Raw genomic sequence first — 27,102 nt, 5'->3', positions numbered from 1 at the left:
TAAAACGTACTTATTGATGCGATTACTGCGGTTGTAATGTCATGGGCGGTCGAAATAATGCCTTGTATGTGACTTCATTTACTCAAGGTTTGAATGACTTTCAAAAAAACTACCCTAGTTGTAGAAAAATGGCCAGTTGAGGGTGAAGGAATTAATGTTTTTGGCCAGTTTTTCAATATTTGTTGTCTAAAGGGCCGAGCTTCAAAAGGATACCAGTCTCATAAAAAATCTTTCGCCTCTATTAAAAAGGCAGACATACATACATACATACATACATTTAAACACAGGTGAGATTTATATAATAGATAATTTTGGGTTGTTGCATAAGTTCTCGCTGTTTCATAAAAATTTTTCTTCTAAAAGATGTTTTGATATTTGGCAAAGTATTATATTTTAGACAGCACATATTCCGTTTTACAAGATAATAGTCATTGTTTTTTGCTCATAATTTTGTTTTTCAGAACCGTCAGATGTATTGTCAAGTGGATAAAAAAATTACATTTTTGACACTTCGCCTTTTTAATCGAAGTCAAAAAGTGAGTGAAGTGACCAAGGATATTTGTGCCATATATGGAGAAAACGCTATTGCTCAGAACTTAGATTGGTTTACCAGATTCATAGTAATTTTGAGTTCAATGACACTCCTCATTCCGAAAGACCAATCAAGATAGAGGAAAGCCAACTCCAGGTTCTTTTGAAGGAAGATGGCCACTAGACATATAGAGAATTGGGTGGAAAAATGAAATGCGATTTTGCGACAATTTCACGCCACCTTCAGTCGATGGGATGCACACAAAAACTTGGAGCTTGAGTCCCACACAAACTTACTTTTGCTGTTAAAATTTGATTCTCTTAAAAAAAAAAACAAAACAGAACTTATGCAACAACCTAATCTATAATCTCTGTGAAAAGTTCTCCAAACTTTCAAAGTAAAGAGAAAACAATGGCTGCTGGTTTAGCTCATTACTGAGCGATCAAGTCAAATTTACTTTTTGCTGGAAAGAGTTAATATTTTTTGGGAGGCTAATTAAAAATTGTTGCTACCAAAAGAAATCTACATAGAATGACACAACTATAAGATGTATATCTGCCACACACTCTTCGGGTAGCTGTCAACATTTTTACAAAATGCAGGGATCCCTTTGTATGTGAGTGGCAGTGTGCGATACGCAAATCTGATCTGTACTTCATTATGACTGTGAAACTTTGGAATAATGCCATCTTTGAAGTGCATCGGTTGGAGAAAATTGGCAGTCTTTCTACTAATCTCCATGAGAAAGTACGTCATGACATTTCGTCTAGTATGGCCATGTCAAAACATTGAAATCTGTATAACTCATTTGGTTGAAATTAAGCACACGCTCGCACAAGGATTCCTTTCAATTTGTCCACGTTAACTTTTGTTAAAACTGCAACAGTAGTTATCTAAGCTAGCACGAACGTCTGGCAAAGCCTGGTCATAAAGTACGCTTTTTATTTTAATTCTTGCAGATTTTGTATATATATATATATATAGAACTAATGTTCAAATGTGATTTCTGCTTGCACCCTTGACTTGCATATTTATCCTGTTCTTTTTATCACCCTCTAATTTATCTTATCTCTATCTAGGAGTGTGAATCAGATATTCAGTTTTCAAGGAATAGCCTAAATTTTGGAAGACTTTGAAATAAGGAATCCGTTGGAAATCTTAGGAGTTTGGACTTGGTTATACCTTATCTCTGCTAACTCATAATCCTGGTTAGCATTCCCTGTGGAATTTGAAATAGTATTTTTTATCTCAATGAGTTGAATTGATATCTCTTAAATTTTTGTTTTTCTTTAAAGTTTAAAATATTTTCTTTTTCCAGGGGTTCTGTCTGTCGATAATAGCACTGTTACTCCATCTACCACTCCAGCAGAAACTTCAGTATCATCACATAATGATACAACACCAACATTACCAAACACTACATCCATTGCCCCTAAACCCACAACTACATCTGCAATGACGACAACATCTCCAGGACCAGGCAAATTTCGTTTTGATAATTGCTCTGCCTTATATGCTACAATTAGCATTAACAGCAAATCCCAATCGGTAAGTTTTATTTTTCTATTCATTACAGAAACATGAAGGCATTTTTGCTCTATTTTGACTGATTAATAATACCTATTGATCCAACAATTTGGTTACTTCAAGATTACAACTGTATTTTCTATGAAGATTATTAAAGAATCAATTTCCCTGTTTAATGTTATAGCTTTGTAATATTGGAATAAACTATCAAAATTATTTATAGATTAGTTTATAAACTAGCAAGACTCCTAGAAATACTAGTTGTATTTTTATGTTTCAGAGTATAGCTGGTTAAGAGAGGGGTGTCTATCTCCAACTGTTTCGTAAGAGTTGGACATACTTTACTTCTATGAACATTCAGTGTGAATGCTGCAGCCCCCCCCCCTCCCGCTCATTGATATTTTATTAACCTAGAATGGATACACTTTAATCCTAGGTTGAAGGGCACGGAAGTGCATTTTAGTTCCATGTTCGACCTAACGCATCAAATATTTTAAAAACTTGACATTACATTGACCTGATGATCCTGTCCTTTTCATGAATTTCAAGCTTCAATTCTACTGAATTGAATATTTAGCCGACAAGTTTATGGAAGACAATATTTTGGTTCTTAGAATTCGACTTGATTAAAAAGCCAAAAAATACAGAAAATCTTCATGATGTACGTATTCGTCACAAAACAAAACTGTCATATTACAAAAATCATGTGAATTGATCAAGTAGTTTTTTTATATAGAAAATTATGATTTTGAAAAGTAAATTGTATCCATTATAAGGCTGATCTGTCTTGCTGTGTCAAATTGAGTTGTCTCTTTTTTATAAAAAATAAAATAGCTTCTCGCTTTCTAATAAAATTTTAGTTAATTAAGCCCCCCCCCCCCTGTAATTTTTGGAATATGATATTTGTTTGTTACATGAGAGCTGCATGCATTAAAGCCTGTTTAAAAAAAAAAAAAAAATTAAGTCTTCTAAATAAGAATCAATTTAAAGTATTGATTCTGACAAATTTAAGAGGAATATTTTTAACAGTAGATTGTAAAGATTAATGTAGAAAGCCCTGGCTTGACTACAGGGTTTCGGCTAGATGTGGCAATGGTCCATCTTAGGACATATTTGACTCTCTGGTCATTTCTCTATTGATAGAATAGTTTTTATTTATTTATTTTTTTCAGGGACCTTACCAACAGATTAGTTTTCTATTTTAGTTTTGTTGTGAAAATCTGTCTTATGAGCTTATCAAAGCAAGAGCTTCCTCCACAAGAGCTATTCATGTAAACTGGGACAATGCAAAAATTTGAGTGTTAAAGTATCTTTATAAAAAGTAGCAAGCCATTTTTGTCTCCATTGTTGGGAGAATTGGAACCATTGGAAATATTTATCACTAATGCTCTTTGAAGTGTGGCCATAGATAACTTCTTGGAATGATTTGGAAGATATCCTAATTGTACTTTTTCTTTTCTTTTTTTTTTTTTTTTAATTAAGTTTTCATTTTCTCATTTAATAGGTAAATGTTCCTGCCTCTAGTAATGTCAGTGGATATTGTGGCAACAAGACTTCAAATATGACCCTTACTTGGGATACCCACAACTTCATTACTTTCAGTTTTTTAAACGAAAACGGCACAGTATATCTTGAAAATGTGGCAATTAATCTTGAAAGTGAGTTTAAAATCTTTAACTGCAAATTTTCATTTCAGTTCATTAAAAATGCTATTAAACTTTTATTTCAATAGAAAAAAATATCCTTTTTGTGCGGAGGAGGTTTGAATTATAGCGGTGCTTGAGATTTTCACCAAATGATATTGAAACCAAGTATTAAAAAAACCATGTTTAACTTTCTAATGTACTTGTTGAGGAGGAGGTTAAAATATTGTTACCACCTATTAAAAAGGAACTTGCAGTAAAGCAAAATTTAAAAATTCCTATTTACTTGCCTCCTTGTAAAGGTAATTAGTCACAAGTGATGCCTCCGTTCAGTCTCAAGAGACAATGGACACCCCCTGTATAGGTAGCTGCAAGGGTTGTGCAATCTTAACCACACTTGATTTAAACACACTTGGTTCCAGTGGCAAGGAGAGGCCCAAGACTGACTGGAAACAATGCTGAGGTAAGCAGAGAGTAGACAAAAGGTAGCTTTCTTTTTTTTTTTTTTTTTTTTTTTTTAATGTGGAGAAATATAACTACAAATTGTTCTTCTGGACTGTGGCAAATTTAATTTAGGATTTTGTGAAGTGTTTTAAGGTTAGACATTGCAAGTGTCGTTTGGTAGAGAAACGATCACAAACTGCAAATTTTTTGTATATATTAGTTGAACGTTCTTGCCAATTTTTTGATTTCAAATAATGATGTATATTCAAATGAGTTTTTGTTTATATATTTTTAAGAGAATTTTTTGCTCTAAAAGTTTAAATTACAATCATTTGAAAACAATTGTCTTTTTAGAACGTTGAATATAAGATGGAAAAAAAGCAAATTTGCACAATTTTCTTATTTCAATTCAAGCTAGACCTAAAAGCTGCTGAAACAGTTCACGATATCGAAGCATTTAGCCCAGAAACCACTACTGAATGCACAGCAAGAAATTTTGTGGTGGCAAGGAGTCTTGAAGATGTGTAGTGGTCAACCATCGGATATTGACAATGATCAATTAAAAGCCTTAGTCAAAGCCAATCTACGCACAACTGTTTGAGAATTTGCTTCTGAATTAGATGTAATGTATACAATGATTTCCTACCACTTGAGAGATTAGAAAGATAAAAGAACTTGATAAATGGGTGCCTCATGAATTGAATGACAACCAAAAGAAACGCCACTATAAAGTGTCAGATTCTCTTTTTTTTTTTTTTTTTTTTTTTTTTTTTATATATGCAACAAGAACGGTCCGTTTCTTGACCGGGTTGTGCCTTATGATAAAAAGTGGGTTCTTTATGATATCTAACGATGCTCGTCTCGGTGGTTAGATACTGAAGCTCCACAACACTTCTCAAAGCTAGAGTTACACCAAAAGGTCACGCTGATTGTTTGGTGGTCTGCAACCAGTCTCACCATTTTAGTTTTTTTTTTCTTTTTAATGCAGGTGAAACCATTATGGTGGAAAAGTACTATTTACAAATGGATGAAATGCATCAGAAACTTCAACACCCAGCATTAGTCAATAGAAAAGGCCCAATTTTTCTCTATGACAATGCCTGACTGCATGTTGCTAAACCAACTCTGCAAAAGTTGAATGAATTGGGCTATGCCTCATTTGCCATACCTGGGGGTAGGTTATATAGTCCACTTGAAAATGATGGGTTATCATTGGACATAAAAACTGGATGGCCAAACCCTGTTCTAGATACCTTTTAGTCACTGCTCTGCCATCTGCATGCCACTAAACCTGCATCAGTGTGCATGTTTACACTTGGTTTGCATTTGCTAGCTACAAAAGCATTGGATACTTGGTCATATTGTCAGTGAACGAAATATAAAAATAGAGGTTCTGTCGGAAATGTTATCATATATGAACCTTTCATACTATCACGCCTTAACTTGAACAATGATAATATATTCAAAGAACAAAAAAAAAATGGTTTAGTTTTTCTTTTAAAGAAACCTGAAAGCCAGCCAATAATTGATTTGGGAACCACATTGTAAATATGCACCAGGTGGGATATTTTTGTTCTATAGTTGTAAAAAGAAACCAAGATATGGAAAATAGCTGATTTTGCATTTGACCACTCAGAATTTGATTTGTTTACTTAAGGAAATAAGTTTATTTTATGAAGTTCCTGCTGTGATTATTTGACTCCTCTCAGGTAACCTACATCTAAAATTTCAAGTGTTTAGACTCAAAATTGGTGGAGTTTGGTAGTCTGCGATGGTCAACTTTCAACTCTGACCTCTTGACAGCCAAATTTTCGTCGAAAAACTGATTAAAAAGCTTGCATGTCTCTTTACATTTTATGTAAAGTTTCAAATGTTTAGATCAAAAATTGGCTGAATAGTTTGCTATAGACCGCAAACGTCAAATCTTAAATTTGACCCCTTGGTAGCGAAATTTTCGGCCAGAAAAAGTTTAAAAACTTGCCTTATGTCTGAATATACTTTACATGAAATTTGAAATGTTTAGACCAAAAATTGCCTGAGGTAAAAAATTTTTTTTTTTAAATTTGACTTCAATTTTGACCCCATAACATTTGTTTTAGGCTCAAATCAAGTTAAAAAGTTTGATCCTTGTCTGAGGAACATACATCTAAAATTTCAAGTGTTTAGACCCAAAATTTATAGGAGTTTGGCTATCAATGGGTCAAAGTTCAACGATTTGACCTTTTTAAAACTCTACCAAAAACTGATTAAGATTTTCCCAAATCTTAATACCATTTATGTCAAATCTCGAGTCTGTAGACTGAAAATTGACAGTAATTTGGTAGGGAAATGTACATACAATTTATCTTATAGTTATATAGATTATAAAGTTTAGATTTCAAAAATAAAAAATATTTAAGACTTGGGTGCATCAGCTCGAAACCAAAACTTAGGAAGAAATGTGATGGACCCCGTGTGCAGTTTCTTTACTGGTTATGACTTGAGTTCCTGCTTTGTAGGCTGCGTGTTGAACCGGTTTGTAGAGGATGAGTAGGTATTGATAAGGCTGCGTGTTCGATTACCACGATAGTTGGAGGTCGTTGTTTGTTAGGACAGCTTAATAAAAACCTCAACAAAAGCATGTTTTACGAGTAGATTTAAGACCTTTAATAAGATGTAGTTAAAAGGGATAACGTAAAAATAGTTACATATATGCATACAAGATCTTTTGTTGAGCTAAAGAGGGGGAGAACATTAAGAGAGCGTTTAGTATACACACGTGTATGTGAAAATATATATATATATAATGCATGAAGTTAATTGTAAGTACAAGCTCTTGATACACATATATGTGAATTTGGAATGTTCATTGAAGTACACAATGGGAGTTTCTTCTGTGTGTGTGTGTATGAGAGTTTAAGTTACACAAGTTCATTCTTACCGTAAGAAAGTAAACACCCTGTCAAGGCGTTGGCATAATTGCGTGCCACTCACATTGGGGGTTCTGATCAAAAGGGGAGACGTGTTGTCACCTCAACGTTTCAAACAAAAAAAATAGAACGCCACCTGTTGGGCAAAGCGAAGATTACTGCAAGGGCGGTAACTGATGTTATTTTAAGGTGTATGGATGTGTGTGGGTTGATAAATGCATGTTAGATTTGAAAAGGCATGTGTACATATATATTCACCAGACTATCCATTCACGTGTAATCACCCTTTTCTTCACTATATTCCCTCTGCTTCACTTTTTGTTATCAAGATCTTTGACTTACTTGCAGTTTCATCAAATACTTTTGTATGCAAAATCCGATCCCACATTTTGCTAATTCCTACCCTCTGATAAGGAAAGCATTTCTTCAAAACTCCAGATTAAGGACTGTCCACTTATCAAGTGTTTCCTTTTAAGATTAAATGTTAACTGTTTTCAAAGTGTTTAATGTTTTATTAACTGTTTGCTCTTATATATATATATATATATATATATATATATATATATATGCGCACACACATGCACTAGAGTTTCTTCAGCTATAATCGAAACTAAAACTTATAAAGAATTCTTGGTAAAAATATTTATTACAAGAAATAGGTCATAACAATTAAATGACAGTCACTTGGAAGAAAAGATGTAACACCCAAAATAACACTTGTAATAATATATAGATAAGAAAAAAAATGTCTTGGAGATGGCTGTTGGTCCTTGCTATATCTCTTTGTGGCATTTCTACAAGTGCTATATGTCTGTAATAACATGTTCTTTAACACCTACAATTTGGCAGACAAAAGAATGATTTGAATGAGAATGTGCAGTGTGTTTGCAATGCAGAAGTACATGTCCTTTAACTCATGTGAACTATGTGGTCTCCCTTCACAATTGCCCCAATGTTGTGCCCTAGTTTTCATTTTCTGTTACCTTAGCGATTGTTAAAGGGGGGGGGGCAAACATTGGCTTGCAAGTATTAAACTCACAAATGAAAACTTTGACTCCTTCTATAGCTATCAACTGTACTGTGTGATAAAGGACTTCCAAACTGATAGCTGTCAAGGCATCTTTCTTGTTAGTTAATCCGTTCATCTTATCTGCTAAAGCACTACTCAATATACTTGATCTGTCAACTGTCCCAAAACTAATTATAAATATATTGACCTCTGGTCTTGTCTTGGTCACTGCCACATCTGCTTAATAGAAATCTACTTCCATACTTACTCTATCAGCTATTCAGAAATTAGCCGTCGATCATGTGGCATGTTTCTGTCTCCAGTTTAAAAGACCTCAATTTTTATTTTTTTTTATTTTATTTTTTTTTTTTACTAATTTCACTGGCTATCATTTAACTCTGCTCATGAACAGACTCTGGGCGGGGTTGGGGAGGGGTCATCCATAGCAACCCGACTGAAGTCTGTTATAACCTAACGCTTATTTGTATTGAATGTAAGGGTTGTAAATTTTGAGGATTCCATGAATGCCCCCCCCCCCCATTTTTTCTTGAAAGTTGAGATGCTAAAATAAGGATGTTTAATTTTAAATTTTCTTTCAGATAATACTGCTAATCAACCTGTACACGAGAAACTGTCTAGTGATAAGGCCTACTATACCTGCAAAGAAACTCTGCTACATGTGAAGAACTATAATGTATCACTTACGGGTTTGAAAGTTCAAGTTTTTCATTATAATTCCACCTTCAGTGACACTGGTAAGTGACTTATTTTGTTCACTTTTACTATTGATTCTTTCATCTTTATCTATATTTTTTCTTTTTGTTCACCTCCTTTTTCAAGGAAGAAAGACTGTTGTACCAGGAAGCCATGTTGGGTTTAACTTTTGTCGTTATTCTTAATTCTTGTAAGAAGACCCAAAATATTTGATTTTGCTGTGACTTCTGCACAAGCAAAAATGTTGAATTGAAGAAAAATTTAAACTAAAGTCTCGAAATTACCTTTCCTTTGTAAGGTGGTGTCAATGGATTTGTTAGAATTGCAGGAGTCAAAGCTAAATAGATAAATAATATTGAAGAATTGGTGCTTATCTAAAATTCTTCTATTAAAAACAAATTCTGTATACCTGTGATCATATTTCAAAAACATTGTAACTTGATAAAGTAGTTTCATTAAATAAAATAAAATTTTACGAGAAATTACAAAATGATTTCTCAATGCCATCTTGAAAATTTTTTTAAGACATGACTCTAAATAATTTAAACTTGAGATTTTAAAAGCCGTTAAAATGGGAGGGGAAAGATATTGGAAAAGCTCAAATTTGCTTAAAATGATTTTCTTTATAAAACAACTTGATCCATTTACATTTTTATGGGATATTTTTCATCACAGGTACATGCATCAGATTTTTTGTTTGAAGTAAAAATTCTGGACAAGAAGCAAAGAATTTGATGATTTGGCTTCATTTACTAGGCTAAAATGTTCTCCAAATTAAGTGAAAATTTCTTTTAGAGATTTTCTCAAATTAAAATAACACCAAGGCACCTTGAATGAACTACATTCACATATATTTGATTAAAGTTATTAAATTCTTGGTTATAATTGGCTAATGTATTTCCTAACTTCTGGTGCGGCTGCTACCGGAAGCGGTGACAAGGCAAATCAGTTCCTTCACTTTTATTGTTCAGTATTTCTATTGTGAAGCAATTTATTGGTTCTCCGACAAAGATTGGACCTAGTAATCCTATTTGTTTGCACTTTTCTCAATAACCAAGTCTTGAATTTTTTTCTGCAAACATTAGTCATAGTGAAAGTAAATTTTTTTTTTTTTTCACTTGGGGTGGGGGACACTGCATGCTCAACTTCCTGAAATAAAATATAAAAAAAAGGACATTGAAAAATATACAAAAATTAACATTGTTTATATATATGTCTATATTTGCACTTTTAATAAAATTAAGTTTTTAATTTTGAAATTTTGTAAGAAATTTTGAAATTATAGTGTGCAGTTTTATTTATGATGGTATAAAAATAAAATTATTGAAATCCAAATAATTTAAAACAAATTACGTATCCTATACATAATATTCCCAAAATAGCTTTAAGATTTTAAAGCGTTTTCAATTTTTAATTAAAATAAAACCAAAAACAGTTCAATCGTTATTTAAAAAACAAAGTGGAAAAATGTAAAAAAAAAAAAAAAAAAAAAAAAAAAAAAATACATGTACAGGGCAGATACAGGTATGAGAAAAAGCAAATAATCTGATTTGCCTGGTAGCAACCATGCTGAAAGTTAGGAAATACGTTAGTTGATTATGATCAAATTCTTTAATATTATTTCCACAATTTGCCTTTGCCTCTGAAGTATGGGTAACATTTTGTGAGCTGTTGTCTGTGATAACATTGCGTACTGCTCCTCCATCCAAGTTGTTTAGCAGCTGTATCAAGAATGTCATGTCCTAATGGTGAACCCTTAACCAGTTCTTTCTCCTTCATTCAGTGCAATGACAGACCCATGATTAATTGTATTTATTATTTGAATTTTAATTAAATTCGTTAAATTGGAGGATTTGTTGAAAGCACCACCTTTGCCTCGCAGTATATGGCATAATTGCGTTCTAACACTGGTTCCTATTAAATCACTAAAGTTATGCAATGTTGAGCTTGTCAGCACCAGACGGGTGACCATTTGAAAATGCCAGGTGCTGTATGTAGGATGTTGATACTTGGACACTGCGAAAGCCATAAAAACTTAACACCATTTCCCCTGACCAGGATATATTTGCGACTGGGGATCATTTGTGAATTTATTCTCATGATCCATCATCCTTTGTCGGAAGCCGGTTCAACCTAAAGAGAATGCTACTGGCTGGCTTTGCCTAACATAGGTTATCCTAAGGATGAATCTACTATGCTGGTATCATTATATGGGGCATTCATCTTCCTGAATAAACCATTGTAGAAGCCTTGATATTTTGAATTGTAAAATAGCTGGCCAACCAAGGAAACCTTGCACAGTGGGCTGAGAAGATGAAATATTATAAAATATATCAATCTCTGATAAAAATAATCGTCTGATATCATTATCACGTTGAGGGCTCTTTGGAAGCGTATTACTGAGCTTATTACAGAAATTGAACAAAACCTTTTATCCATACCCTCATTCTGTCGGCCATGACCAGGTAGAAGTCTCAAGTAATTTATAATTGTAGTCTTGGTATCGCTTGCAATAAGGATTGAATCTTGAACTGTGCAAAGTTTCCTAGCACTTTATCCGCTACACCATGGGGTCTTGAATTGGATTTTGATTCCATACTTTCAGACATTTTCTTTTGTGAGGCCATTGAAGCACAGGGTGGAGTAGGTGCAATATAATTACAAGAGTTGGGAGTGGATAAAAAAATTTATAGAACTCTTGTCATTACTAACTAGCAGAGCATTACCACTATCAACCATGAGAAGAGTATATCTGGCATGTGTACGTAGTTTCATGTATAAAAGTGAAATCTGGCTTGAGGACTGGCGTTGCATGGAGAAATATGAGAATGTCTCATTTCTGGAAGATATACAGAATTTTTCCCGGAAACTCATTACACCCTTCCCTCCTTCTCCCTCAAAAGAAACCTTGCTTTCAATTTCATAACTTTTAGGATTTGTTTGCACCTCGCATGCATAGGCATCTGCAGTCTTTTATTTTCCCTTGTATCATTATACCAATTATTTTAATAACTTTTCCTTGCTTTTGACAGGTGAAGATTGTGATGCTGCTACCACTGTTGCCCCAACCTCACCAATACCGTCCTCAACACCCAAACCAACCCCTACGCCTTCCCCAATGAGAGTTAATTACACTGTTCATGGATTCGTGAATGGAACCATGGTTCTTTGTCTTTTGATGGATGCTGCAATCGAATTCAAAATTCCATACGAAGGAATAAAAAAGGTAATGCTTTATCTTAGAAATGTCTACTTTTTATGCTTGTCATAACAATTGCTGAACTTGATTGGTTAAATTTTTTATTTATAAAACTTGGTGTCATGTTTGTGTTCCCTATAAAATCTTAAAGTGTATTATGTAAAATCTATTTGGATTCTTCGGACTATTTTCATCTCAAGTGTTTTGGTTGTGATTTCAGATCGGGTATAACTTGTCAAATTCAAATCTGCGCAGAAGTCTGAATGGAACCCTTTATTTAATCCAGGGGGTAGAATGTTCTCATTCTGTCAGCAGTCCTAAGTAATTTGCAATTGTATTTTAAGTGTCACTAGCATTGAAGATTGAATCTTCAACCTCCAGAAGAGTGTAACTTACAACTTAATTTTACCAAGTACTTTATCCACTACGTTAAGGGTACTTGCAGACAAGTCTAGTATGAATTTTAGGAACTTGTTTATAGATGTATTCTTACTATTTATCACTATGCATCATTTTTACTTATATATATATATATAGTAACGGTTTCCATATTAAATTCTATACTAGGTATGCTTAGGTGATTGTCACCCAGCATATGTGCTGCTTCTTTGAGTCGTCTTGCTCTCCACCATGCTGCTGTGTTTATAATATTTATTTCCATAAGGATAGTTTCCCTTTCCCCTTCATGTAGTCAGTCATAACTAAAGCTATGACAACAGAATATTGTTTTGACTCTCAAGTATATATCCAGTACAGTTAATCAACAAAACCACATCACTCTATATAAAAGCATATAAGATATCAATGGATACACACTAGTCAAAACCTTAGCCCTACTCATAACCGACTTTTCAACATCTCCATGTATTGGCTTCAAACATGCAAAATCCACTTGGGAAGACAATGGAAGTAGTCCAGAACATCTGTGACCCATTCGCGCCCCTCCCTTTCAAAACTTCAAATACTTGTATGTTGGCTTACTGAAATTTAAACCATACATATAAGAAAATGTAGTTTTCAAGCATTTCAGCTTTTTCTGACTAGTTATGAGTACAAAATGAGGGCGGATAATAAAAACAATAGAGTCGTCAGCATGGCGGTGAAAAAAAATACATAGATTCGTCCTCCTTCAATCCCAAGCAATGCCTGCTCTTCCTGCTAGTATTTAGTATACCACTTTAGGCCATGACCAACTTCTGAGCTAGCAAGTGGTCGCTCCAGATTCAATATTTTTATATTGGCCCTAAGTTTATGCAACACTAGATATTCTAAATAAGTTAGCAGCTTGCCCGGTTATAAAATATATTTTAATTCATCATTATAGAGCCAATACTCTATTGACTATTATATTGTACCCAATGTATAGTAATTTCAAAAGTGAAAAAAAACATGACTTTGGTGCCATCAGTTAGAATTGAAACCAAAACATTTTGTGCTTCAACCTTAGTCGTTACCATTTGAGTTATCGACAAATCGATAAGAAAAACGTTTAAAAATTAAGTGACTTTAACTTATAAATGTATATTTGTGCATGCACTGAAACAACAGGTTTACTTGACTTGCTCCTGCCAAGTTTTTTTTTTCAATTTTGACCCTTTTATTTTTACTGGCTAAAAAACAAATAAAATTTGTTCCTTATGTCCAAATCCCTTATATATAAAGTTTGAAGTCTGTAGTAGACCAAAAAAAAAGGTTTTGTAGACCATTCACACAAGGTCCCTAATATGTGCATGTGCTAGAACTTTTTATCCTAAATGCTATGCAATTATACATAAATAGAACTGAGTGTAATAGTTAAATGAAACCAATCATCCAATAAGAAAACATGAATTAATGGAAGTTTGTTTTTTCAAAGGAATATGCAAATTAGTTGACTATTATGAAGTTGCTAGCATAACCATGACTGAGTATATTTACTTTGATATTGAAAGCCTATTTTTTTCTGTTTAAAACAATGTTAGTGCAACAAAACCTTAACTCTATATGTATATAGATAAATTATAAACCAGTTATACTTCCTTCTGGTGTTACCAGGGAATAGTTATTTTATTTATTTTTAAATAAATATATTGAAATTGCTATACAGGCTGTTTATCAAATTCAGAGATAAATGCAAATCATCCTTGTATTGAAATTTACAAGGCAGCTTTACACTGAATACAACCTGCAGACTATTTTAAAAGTAGATAACACCATAGGCCATATTCAAAGAAAGTAAATGTTGAAATCTCGGCAAATTAAATCTTCAAAATATTAGTGTAGGAAAAGTGCACAAATGGAATGGACTTATTTTACATTTGAAAGAGATAACCTTTCCAAGGCGTGAGTGGAAATAAGCATAAGAATAATAACTTGTAATTTCTGGTTTGCTTGCAGATTAGTGAACCGTTGCGGCAGTATTCAAAAGTGAGATTTTCATAGCTGCTTGCATATTGGTAACACGGCCAATTAGTTTATTTTGTAAACTCTTGGTCCTTTTTAGGACAAAAAGAAAAATATGACCCAGTCTAACAAACTTGTTAACTGGCTTAGAAAGAAACTTAAGCACATTAAATTATAATCAAGCCAATAACCTTGTGGAAGAAAAAAAAAAATCTAGTTTTAACAGAAATATGCTACATTTTTGCTCCGGACAATATTGCAATATTGAGTAGGCCTGCTAGCGCGCATATATATATATATATATATATATATATATATATATATATATATATATATATATATATATACACACACACACTGTTTAGGTCCAGAAGGTCTAGTCTAATATCTTATAAAACTCTGGACCGTTTTGGAGTCCTTGCTAGAATCTTATGAAGAATTCTTAGTAAAATTTTAAATTTCGATTCTAACTGATGACACCCAAGTCATATTTTTACTTTTGAAATCACTACTATATATTAGGTACAATATAATAATCCATAGATAATTGACACTATAATAATATATATGAAATCTGCATAAATTAAAATGTATTTAAACTTATTTTACAATCGGGCAAGGCCGGGAGCCTCAGCTAGTATAAAAGAAAATTGTCAAATCAAAATTAACGGAACTCTCCCACAAAACTCGTATATTCAATCCCTCAGACAATATAACCCCCCCCCCCCTACAGTGGGAAGAAACTTAAATGTTGGATAACTTTGAATTGGTTTTATACATCAATTAAATTTCATTGAAATTGTATATATTTAAGTTTTAAGAGGCTTCTGACCTCATAGCTTACTAAAGAGGACATTTAGAGATTTGGGACCACATCCATTGTCTTCCTCAAAATTTTAAATAGCTATTTAAAATTTTCTTTAGTAACAGACATTGAGTTTCATAGATTTTTTTAAAAAATTTATATCTATAGACATTTATTGGATTAAATTTTTCTTTTTTACCTCCAGAATGAAACTTACAATGGTGTTATTTCAAAACTGCCAAGTTACACTGGCACTTGTGATTTCAACACTGATACACTCAAAATAACAACTGGTGCTGTTACCCTGGATTTCATCTTCAAGAATGTAGCTAAACGGTATTCAATATCTGAATTAAAACTGACAGCTGATACAAAAAAATTCAAGGATTCAAAAGGTGAGTCCCTTCCCACCCACACATGAAGGTGAAGCACTAGCTTTAATGATGGGTTAACTTGGACAAAAACAATCCTATGAATAGCTAAAACCAGTAGGTTTAGGGCCAGGCTTTTTGTCAGCCAACCTGGTCACTTGAAGGCCTATCTTTTTAGTTAGTTTGCTTCGAGTCCAAAGGATTGAATGTTGTGGTGGGGGTCTCTTTCAGGCTCTTTATCTTCAATTGATTCTACCTTTGTGCCTTTTACAGATCCAAACAAGCACCTTACTATTTTGTATAGTAACATCAGAGATTGCAGGTCAAGCCTTTTCTGATCTTTCTTTTGCACAAATATCTTCACATTCTTGCTCTTTGTGAAAATAATTTAGATTCTTCTATCGATAGCAATGATCTAGATGTGGAGGGTTATTTGTCTCTTGTCTAAACTCTTCTATGCATTTGCATGGTCTTGCTGTTTTTCTTCACAAGAATCTTCCTGTTGTATGTGTCCCCAGTCTTGAATCTCATGCATCTCCATTTGTTTTGAGGCTGTCTTTGCTGCACTCCACTTTCTATTCTTTTTGTACCATTCCCCTTCTGACTGCTCTGCTGTTGATGCTTTATCAAACAGTATTGATAATTCATTACAACTTCATCAATCATGCTCTTTGTCTTTGGTTACTTTACTGCTCACCATTCTGACTGGCTCTCCCACTCTAATCGCACAAATCTTATTAATGAAATCTGTCTTAACATTTCTGTCTCATGACTTAAATAGGGTCCTGTGTTTGGTATGTTTCCTAATGCTCCTGATAAGGTTATGGACTGGCTTTTTGTTTGAATTGGCATCTTTATTCTTCGTCAGTTTCAAACCAAGCCTCATTCTTTTCCCTAGTTTTCATCTGTTTGTGTTTCTACCATTACCCATCATAATCATTACTTCAATCAGTATTGTTAGGATGGTTCTGAGGCTTCTAGAAATCCTAAAGAGTTAGCAAGGTCTGCAAGAGAGCATTCTTTTAGGCTAACTATTCTCAAAGGATTCATAACTATCTTGTCTCCAAAAATTGGCTCTTATGATTTTTGGAGAATGTGTTATTAGTAGTGGTAAGTCTGCTACTTTTTTTTTTTTTTTTTTTAAATAACCTTCAGGTTATTTTATCTAAGAATAAGGCTGATCTCTTTACTAGTCTTTTTTCTGACCATTCTTTTCTAGATTATAGTGCTGTTCTGAAATTTTTCAAAAACTGATTAGTGATAAAATTCTTGACATAAGGTCTTTTTATTCTGATCAAAGCTTGCGAGTAACTCTTAATGGTGTATTTTTTCTTTTACCTATCAATGCCAGTGTTCCTCATAGGCTTTATTCTACGTCGAACAGGGTTTCTTTTCTAAATGCCCCCCTCCACTTCCCCAGAGAATATTCTGAAACTTAACATTTATGCTGATGACAGCAATCTGGTATTGTTTCTTGCCTATCTTCATCGGTTGAAATATGCAGCTGATCTAGAAGTTGATTTGGGTTCAGAAATGCCTTATTTAATGCTGTTAATAAACTAGTCTTTCAATCGTAGGCATGTCCCTTTTCTTCCTAAGATTCTTGTGAATGGCTCTGTTCTCTGAGAAATGTAAAATGTTTTGGTATTTCTTTCTCATCAAATCTTTCTTAGAGTACAGATTTTACAAGTAGAAAGAACAATGGATTTAATATATGAACTCCATCACGCTAAGCAATTTCTAACACCTAAGGTTATTCTCTCCAAATCTATCAGATCATGTCTTGAGTACCATTATATTTAGACTGGTGAATCTGTCCCATTTGAAGGTCTTGATAAATTGAAACAAATCTGTAATTTAATTAGCTCCAATTTCCCCCCCCCCCCCAATTCTCACAGAAGTCTTTTTTTTTTTTTTTTTTTTAATAAATATTGACATGTTTTCCTACTTCTCTGTTCCAGCTCACTTGATTTGTTCGTCTAGTGGTCAATTTGTTGTTTTTAATACCTCATTGTAATACAGCTTCCCATTCCAGTAGCTTTCCAGATCATGGAACTCTCTTCCTGCTTGTTTCTTTCCTCTTACCTATAACCTTAGTTTTTTATTTTTTTTATTTTTTTAAGACTAAGGTCAATAGGCATCTCCTGTCTCTGTACTAATCATGTTTTTGTTCGCTCCTTACATCAAGTGGTTTTGTGCCTTGGCTCAAGCAATTTCCATAAAAGCTGCTGAATAAGTAACTTTGCTTCTATCAACAAATGAAAATAATTGTGGTTCTTGTCAAGGATTCTCATTTAAAAAAAAAAAAAAAAAAAAAAAAAAAAATCTAAGAATGTTCGTACTCGTGACTAAATGAAAAAAATGATTCAAAGATTATCTAAATTGATCAAGTTTGCTTTTAATAAAAAAAAAAAACATTTTTAAGAGAATTTGTAGATAACGTATCTTGCAAGTTTAAATGATTGAGTTATCTCTAGGTGTTAATTTTTTTTTTTTTTTTTTTTTTTTTTTTTCAAAACGGTGGACAAAGCCACTGCTTTGTAGTTTCTGGTACTACAAAAGGGTTGACTGGGAAGCCATTAGAGAACAGATGCCCCATGCACCAATATCTTCTTGCTAAACAGTGTGCCAATGAGACAACTGAATGGTGCAAAATGGGCATTGAAGCATGTTCCCACACGGAAGTATTATAGCAAACCCCACTCACCCTCATGGTTCACTGCAGATTGTGCAACAGCTATTGCACAAAGACAGCATGCATTCCACTGGTTTGTACATCATAAGTCGAATACAAATAGGCAGAAATTTGTAGATGCTAAAAATTATTGTAAGAAAAATAGTGACGGTCAAAAGAAAGCATGTTGAAATAATCATGGAATGCATAGAATCGCAAAGAATAGGAACTCATGATTTCTGGAAAAACTGTTATAGTGGATAAAGGATAATCAGTAATTCCTCCACTATGCAACAACCAGAAGTTGCATTTATGGCAACGGAGTAGGTGAAACTGCTTGCCCGGCAATTTGCCTCCAACGCCAGCTTGAAGCCAACAAACTAAGTGAATTTGACTTTTTCAATGACCCATGTTTAAAATGTTTTCAAAAATCTCGCAAGTTTGAATTATTTGTAGTCAGTTTCCTAGTTTTTAAGATGTGAGTCGTTGCTGTTTGTTTGGCCACAAAATTTTATTTTCTTAAAAACTAAAACTACTTGATTGATTACACAATTTTTTAGTGTAAAATTTTCTTTCATATATACATGCATCAGGTTTTTTTTTTTTTTAATATAAATTCTATACAAGCACCACAATTTGTCTTTATACTACAGTGCAGAATAGTCCAGTTGGGATTCTCTTTATGAGAATGCAAAAGCTCATCTAAAAGAAATTTCAACAGAAATATAAATCGGAAAATATGTGAAGTCCGAATAAATGAAAATTCAAATAATTTTTTTCTTAAAATAAACGGGCACACAAATTGCATTGTTATAAAATGAAATATTCAAATAAAACAACTAACAAAACTGGATTCTTCAAACTGTTTTGGTAAAAAGACAAATTTCTCAAAGCACGTACATTCAACATTGGGTTAAAACGTAAAATTTAGAAAAGTAAAAATGGAGATAAGGTAATGCTAATGGAGAGGCTTACCAAGCTATTGAATGCTGTGGACAAGGATGTTGCCCTGACTGTTGGTTTTGGTTGTTCAGATAGTGATGGTGTGAGAAAAGATGAACATAACGAGTTCCAATGATGAGTTGAGTGACAGAAAAGAATACCATGCATGATTTTTTTATTTTTTATTTATTTATTTTTTTTTTTTTGTTGAAAATTGATATATGTAGGAGACGGATTAAATGAGGCTCTGTTAAAATTCGACTGATTTAGAAAGTAAAGCAGCAGATCGAGTCTTCCTTATTAGATGAGTTTGAAAGACTGATACTTTCAATAGACAAATTCTTCTGTCTTGGCTGATATACTGGAACATAACCCAACGGAGGATGCTAGTGGCAGGGCTCGATGACAGCTGCAAATACTAATTAAAGTCAAATACAACATATATTTCTTTAATTTCTCTTAATAAAACTTGTAATGCGTGTGCCATTGGTGATCCAAACCAAGATGAAAAATGACATGGCCAGAACAAGACTATGATGGCTAAGAGGAAACTATGGCACAAATGTTGGGTCAGGCATAGTTTTTCATTAAAAATAGCCTCTATCTTGGCTCACAAAATGTGTTAAGGGGGAGGGTTAGAACCATTGTCTTAGGGCAGTCGGTCCCCTCCATCTGTGCATTTTGGACTTTCTGGTGCTTACTGACCTTTTCACATTTGCTAACCAATCTGATAACTAAAGAATTCATAACATACTCTTTATTTTTTTCTTAGGTTTATGAAAAATATTTTTTTCATTGCAGGAGGAATAATTGCAGCAAATTATACAAATAAGAAAGATTTCCAGTTGAACGTTGGAGAATATTATTTCTGCAATTCAAAGACGACTCTGCAGCTTTCTTCAAATGTTGAGGTCTCCATCACTCACTTGAAATTGGAAGCATTTAAAACTACTAACTCTTCAACAACTGACGGCAAAAGTAAGTAAACCTCTCAATATTTCATATTTTGGTATCACAAAGTTAGCAAGGGAGTCGGCTTCTCTTTTACAACTTTTAATCCTTAAATGGTCAACTTCTCTTTCCTGATGATATTCTTCAGATTCCATTTTTTTCCTTCTCTGATATGATGGATATCCCCCCCCTCGCCCCAGTGTGAGGAAGAAAAGGAAAAACTATAACAAAAAGGAAATAGTTGATCAGCCAAAAAGTGAAGTGAAGTGAGGTTAGAAAGATAATAGGAAGTGGTTTACTAAGGAAGGTTTGTTAATCAGGGTATGCTTGTAACTTTAATCTCTATATTCAGTATTTTATCAATGTAGTTAGAGGTACTTCATGTACAGTTTTGGCAGTAGCAATGAATTTTGCAACCGTTTATAATGGTTGTGGCTTGGAGTATATGGGAGATGAATTGATCAACTGACAAATATGGCCTTGAAAAGCGATTAAAGTGGGGATGTAAGCATTTAGAGGGTCGATAGTGTCTCATACACACACCAAAAATGCAACTAGTATCTACACAATGTGTCCGAGTTTTTTCTATTGATTTCTGTTAATTGGTACTTGTGAATCGGTGCTCTTCATTGGCTGTTGCTTATGTGACGACATTGACAAAAGGAGAAAAAACAAATGCTGCTGGGTTTATTCTTTTCAAGAGAGGAAATGCATGTTTTCATACTTTTGTTTTGAATAATTTGACCCTGCCAGCCAGCATGTTAATAATTGAAATTCGGTAAATTTGTTAACTTGCATGGAACGGTTCATCAAAAACTTGTTTACGTTAGACTTGAAGGCAACCATATTGTAGTCAGCTGGAAAGCAGGAAAATGGAAGATAATTCCGCAAGCGTGCAGTTCTAAGGAAGCTTTGTTCATAGAATCTACGTTTAGGTTTAGGCACAGTGGAGGAAATTAGTGATAGTATTTTCTGCTAGATGGATGTTTCTTGTGAAAGTCTGGCGGGGGCATAGATTGGAGGTCAGCCGAGCACTTGCCATGAAAATAACGATAAAGCAGAGACAAACTTGCAACATCTCTTCTATGAGAAAGAGGTTGCAGGGAAGAGAAAAGGACATCCCCGACGAGTCTACAAAGTCTATTTTGAACTCTATCAAGGCAGGATAAGTCCTTTCTAGCAGATCCTGGCCAGATGTGGCAACAGTACTCAATCCTTGGATGTACCTGGTTCTTATATAGAGAATTGCATCAGCAGTGATCGATCTACTAGATCGATAGGATCCCACCATTTTTCCAGTGGCCTTGGCAATGGATTTAATGCATGTGTTCCATTTAAGATCAGGAGTAATGGTCAAGCCCAGAAACTTGTCAAAACATGAGAACTCCCCAAGATGAGAGCCATTCATTTCAATTGATGATAGATGGGGATCAGAGCATTGATGATGTAAAGATAAAAGTTTGGTTTTAGATGCATTAAAAGTAACAAGCCACCTCTTTCCCCATTGTACCATTTGCTACAAAATCAGAGGAGAGAGAATCAGAACTTGGTCGTTTACGGCCTTAGATGTGCTCCCATAGATAGTAGTGTCATCAGCATAAATGTCTATGCATGATGTAAAAATGTGATTTGGAAGATCATTAATGTAGATCAGGAAGAGAGTTGGGCCCAGGATGGACCCCTGAGGGACTCCAGCATTAATACTGAGCTTCTGATTTCTGCCCATCAACTATTACTCTTATGAACCTATCAGAAATGATTTAATAATTGAGAAGACATTTCCAACTATATCGTAGCTGGAGATCTTGTTTAGTAAACCTTTATGCCATACTCTATCAAAGGCCTTTGCTATGTCAAGAGCAATTGCCCTAGAAAGGCAGCCTCAGAGAGATTTGCTAATCCTATGAGATATAACTGTAAGCACATCTGCTGTAGATCTAGCAGAACGGAAACCATATTGCATTTCACTAAGGTTATTTTTGCTGAGATGATTGATTACTTCTGTATGTAATACAGATTCCAGCAACTTACTCATGACACACAGGAGACTTATTGGCCTGTACTGTGAGGGAGATGAGCGATCACTTGAATTCTTAAATACAGGGCATACTGATGAGATTTTTTCCAGAGTGACGGGAAGCAATTCTCCTTAAGACTGTTAAAATAGTTTTGTAAGGGTGGGTGCTAATTCTGGTTGAAGTCTTTTTGGAATACTGTCAGGGTCGGTTGCTTTACTGGAATTAAGGCTTTTGATTAGCTTGGCAACATCACGTACAGATATTTGTATGTCACATAGCATGTTTTCTGATACAGGAGGAAATATTGGAGGTTGGCAGCCTTGATAGCTGCGAAGTTCTTGGCAAAGAGTTTGGCTTTGTCTGATGCTGACGAGATTACCTCTGGTCCATTTATGAGAGTTGGTATAGAACACGCCCTTCTGTTCAGGATTGTTTGCTATTTGCCAAAACTGGTGGGAACCAAGCCGCTGCTCAACTATTTTGGACTTGACGGACTGAGCATACAACTCTCGTGCGTTCTTTATTACTTTTTTACAGTGCTTGCTGGCAGTCCTGAAAGCGGCTTTAGTCTCTGTACATCTATTGCGTTGGAAGCAATGGAAAAAGTGATTTCTGTGCACAATTGCAGCAGCACATTCTGGAGAGAACCACGGCTGGCTGTTAAGTTTTTGCTGGAATTTTTATCCTTCTAGATCAAGATAATAATAATAATTGGTCTTCTCAGTTTTCAGTATCATTGGTGACAGGGTTTTCATCATTAATTTTCTCCGGTGAATTATCTTGGTTGGGATCTTCGTGCTGGAATTGGATGCTGTATGAAGTGTTTACAACGCATGGTTTTATAAAAAATATTAACAGGCCACCTCAATTTCGACTGAATTGCACATTTTTCCCTGTATTGACAAAAACGAAAAATATTAAAAACAGACTAAAACCTGATTGCTTTGACATGGCTGAGATTTTATAAACATCCAACAGTCTAGTAAGAGATCTCCATCTGCCATGTTTTCCATAACACATTTTTTCATTATACTTATGCAGAGAATACAAAATGGAGGTTGAGTATAAAGCTTTCAAATGTGGGAACTAGCTCTTTATCATTATGTGACATCCTTCTGAAACTTTCGATTCCCTTCAACTTCACAAACTCTTGGATCATGCAAAGAAAAACTTTGTTCCAAGCCATAGATTAAAATCTATAGTGTATCAAATCTGCTTGACATTTGTCTAGTGTTAATCACTTTTATGATCTCTGTGGAAAAACATTAGGAGTTACTGAATTTTACCAAAATATGTTAGTTACTCAAAATAAAAAGACAATATCTCATCTCTTTGCCACTTGATCAAAACTTTTTAAAGCAGTTTTCCTCATACATTTGGCCAGCAGACAATGAGAAGACCTTTGTATGGACTCTGTGACAGACCATTAAATACATCTTCATTTCATTCTTTTTCGATTGTATTTTGATTATTATTAATCTTAATGGAATCGTTTTCATCCAATTCATTTCTTCAAAGTTGTCATACCACTCACAAAAGATCACATTATTTTTAATGATGCAAAACTTGCTGTGCCATAGAAAAATGTAATGTAGTCTCCAATGTATTACTAGTATTAAATACTGATGTCTACTTTTTAAGGTGTCATGGTGGTTAAATCAAATATTTATGAAAAGTAAAGTCTTTGTTCGTTTGCACAGCTTAGTATCCATATCATTTGACCAATTGTCACTAAACCAGGTGGCAGACAAATCAGATTTGATTTTAAGATATCAAGGTCATTGAAAAGGTGAGTGTATTTGGCAGTAATTTTGGTTTTATTCCAAGACTTCTTGACCAATATTGTCACTGATTAACCGGAATTAGAATATACCGGAGAAGAGTGCTATATTATAGCCTCTGTAGGATCATCAGGACTTTCATTGAGACTTTCATTCTGTCTGTGTTTCTGCTCCATAGAACAGCATACTACAGGTGGTGACAATTTCTAATTTATCAAGATTTAAAATCCCCCTTAGATGAGCATTCTGTTTTCATTGCTGGTTTCATCTTTCCTCATGAACATTTATTTGTGGTACTTGTGCAGTATAATGGATTTAAAAAAAAAAATATGCATTTTAGGTCGGTGTGTCGTGTTGAAGTGAAAATTCTAAAAATTCTGAAAAATGATTGATAAATTTTAATTATTTTTCTAATTAGTCTTCTATTCCGTAATGTCGAAGAGTTCTTACGATCCAGGAGAAGTAATTAAATTCTGATTTGGGCAACTGTAATCAAATAGAAAATAGACTGCGAATGGTTTTTAATTTTTTTCTAAAAGTTAGTTGTAGCAGATCTTTAACTATTTTTTGTAATTTTTAGAATTTTAACAAGTATTTTTATCAAAAACCGTTTTTGAAATCTCATACTGCACAAGCACTTACAAAAAAAAAAAAAAAAAAAATTCACTTGGTCTAACTTATTTTTTTTTTTTTTTTCCTTTTTAGTGGTTCTCTGTCCTGCAGATCAAAGCACTAACAGCATTGTGCCGATTGCTGTGGGAGCTGCTTTAGCTGGTCTTGTTGTCGTTGTTCTTATAGCCTACTTGATTGGACGCAAACGAAGTCGAAGAGGATACGAGTCAGTGTAAAAATGACTTGTGCCATTCATTTCTCCGTCTTTCTCTACACGGAAGTCTTCACTAATTTAAAACTTTTTTTTAAATACAGCATTTGTTATTTTTTTTTAATCGTGTGGAAAAATTAAAATGAATAAGAAATAAAGAACTTCAAAAGTAAAACTAAAAATGAAAAAAAAAATTTTTTTTTGATTGGACAGTGTATAGTTCTTTGAGACAACATTAAGTTGAGAAATTATTTTCTTAGGTTTTAGAGCACAAATGAACCGTAATACTTCACTTTTGCTCTATCTTCAGAATGAAAGTGATTTTCAAGCCTTTAAAGTTCTGGCTTGAATTAAAAATTAATGGCAAGTGATCACAGAGTATTTTAATCCTTTGTTACTTCATAAAAAAAATGGCTGCCACAAGGTTTTTGTGATTCATTGAAAGAGTGTAGCGTTATGGTTCATGAGTTTTCAACTGTGCCCCTGTTGTATCAAAGAGTCTAAATTACCAAAATGACTTTCATTGGACCACCATTTTTTTTTTTTGTAAGTACTGAAGTAATTGGTACCAGGTAATTTAGGTAATTTTTTTTTCTTTCTATACATATTTGCTGAAAATTGCAAAGTTTTAGTATTTTGCAGAGGGATTGGTTAAAGTTGCTATTTGTTTTGACTAATATCGGTCTGGGTTAAACAAGTTTTATCACTTTAGAATCCAAGCATACCAGATATGTCCTCGACAGTTCATAGTGCGGGCCACTAACGTTCGTATCCTTGTTCTGTTGGGAGTGATGTATGGTTTTATGCAGTCCTACGTCCACCCTTTTTGGCTTTGCCCTCTTTCAGAAGGTAGTTAGTGTATTGCTAATTGTCTAAGGTACCCTTACAGGGGATTGCTGACAAGGTTGCTCTGGCACTTTTCTTTTTACTTTGGTATCCAGAAAGTCCCACTCTTGCAACTTTGTCGCATCTTCCTGTTGTATTAGAGAGGTAGATACAGCATTCATCCCTTCATGATATGAGCTAGGATCCTTATCTTTGCCTAGGTAGGAATTTACTTGAAACAAATTGGTACGATACTTTCCTTACGCCATCGCAAACACTACGTTTAAAATTGCTTATCTGATTGAGTCTAAACCCATATGATTATAAACTTACAGTGACCTTTGAACTCAAAGGTTCGTTTCACGTAGCCTTAGCTGGTGATGCACATGGCTTGTAGAAATGAGTACCTGATCAGTTGATATAAAGACAATGTGTTTGGAGAACGTGGGTTGCAGTCTTATTGCTTTGTACAGTCTTAGCGGTCTATAATCAGACATGCTTAGACTTTATCAATTTAAGAAAGGTTTTATATAGACTAAACATGTATTAAAGTATTTTTTAAAAAATGAGCTGGACCTGTGGAAATTTCATGGTGCTTTCTACATCAATCTGTAATTACTGTTAATAAATATTCCTTTTGAAATGTCAGTCAATACTATAAAGCTGACAATGACTATTTTTACGTAAAAGTCATTTCTTAAAACAAAACAAAAATTGTAGCTTTTTTTTTCCTTTTTTAAATTCTTTTTTAAAATTCTTTTTATTACTGTAAAAATAAGTCGGCTAAGTAATTTCGAATCAAAACTAATGCATTTTAGAAATGTATTTAGAATTGTATGATTTTAATTAACAGGATGACTTAATTTGATTTCAGAACAATTCATTTTAAAATTATGTAAAGTTGGAGTTTGTACTTTCACAACACCAGATAAATCACCTGTATGCTTTTTCGCTGATTGAACGATCTCAATTTTTTAATGTACGAAAGGTGATAATGTACTAACATGAAATGCCTGTGTGAATTATATAGATGTTGCTATATTATTAACATTTCCATTCTACTAATTTTCTGGTTCCAAAATTTCTAAGAATCTTATTAAAAATTCAGTTCTTAAAAATTTTTTGGGGTGGGTGGGGGGAATTTTTTTTTTGTCCTCTACTATTAAAAATATATTTTAGAAAGTTTTTGAAACCTTACCATAAAATGTTGGGACGATTTGAAAAATTTTTTTGTTGTATAGCAAGTTTGGAAAGCTGTAAGAAAATCTTTATCTTTTTCAAAAATAAATCTTTGTATGTTTATTTTCTCGATACTACTCTTGACTTTTTGTATTTTATTTTTTATATATCCTCTCTCCCTCTGCAAGATTTGCTATGTAGAGAGAGAGCAAATCATTTAAAAAAAAAAAAAAAAAATCTAAACTCAAATCTTATCTGCACTGTCAACAAATCGAACCACAATCCTCTCTCCCAATTTGATCCCACCCACCCAACAGTCAAACTTGCCGTCTCTAATCAACACAAGTTTTTGACCCTACACCCATCCCTTCCAC

General features: G+C 33.8%; 1 protein-coding gene across 1 annotated transcript in view; it reads left to right on the top strand.

Annotated features, from left to right (window-relative positions):
* Positions 1–26,860, top strand: part of LOC145263148 (lysosome-associated membrane glycoprotein 1-like) — an 83,804-nt gene extending 56,944 nt beyond the window's left edge. The window contains exons 3-9 of the mRNA XM_080120138.1: positions 1,851–2,080; positions 3,564–3,717; positions 8,664–8,819; positions 11,811–12,004; positions 15,370–15,559; positions 19,953–20,129; positions 24,607–26,860. Coding sequence (XP_079976264.1) covers positions 1,851–2,080; positions 3,564–3,717; positions 8,664–8,819; positions 11,811–12,004; positions 15,370–15,559; positions 19,953–20,129; positions 24,607–24,749 — 1,244 coding nt within the window. The 3' untranslated portion in view covers positions 24,750–26,860. The remainder of the gene's footprint in view (positions 1–1,850; positions 2,081–3,563; positions 3,718–8,663; positions 8,820–11,810; positions 12,005–15,369; positions 15,560–19,952; positions 20,130–24,606) is intronic.
* The last annotated feature ends 242 nt before the right edge of the window (positions 26,861–27,102 follow it).

This window comes from Euprymna scolopes, chromosome 38, assembly GCF_053919585.1.
Source record: "Euprymna scolopes isolate OS-2025 chromosome 38, ASM5391958v1, whole genome shotgun sequence".
NCBI lineage: Eukaryota > Metazoa > Mollusca > Cephalopoda > Sepiida > Sepiolidae > Euprymna > Euprymna scolopes.
The sequence above is the reverse complement of the archived record's forward strand: the minus strand, read 5'-3'. Positions and strand labels throughout refer to the sequence as shown.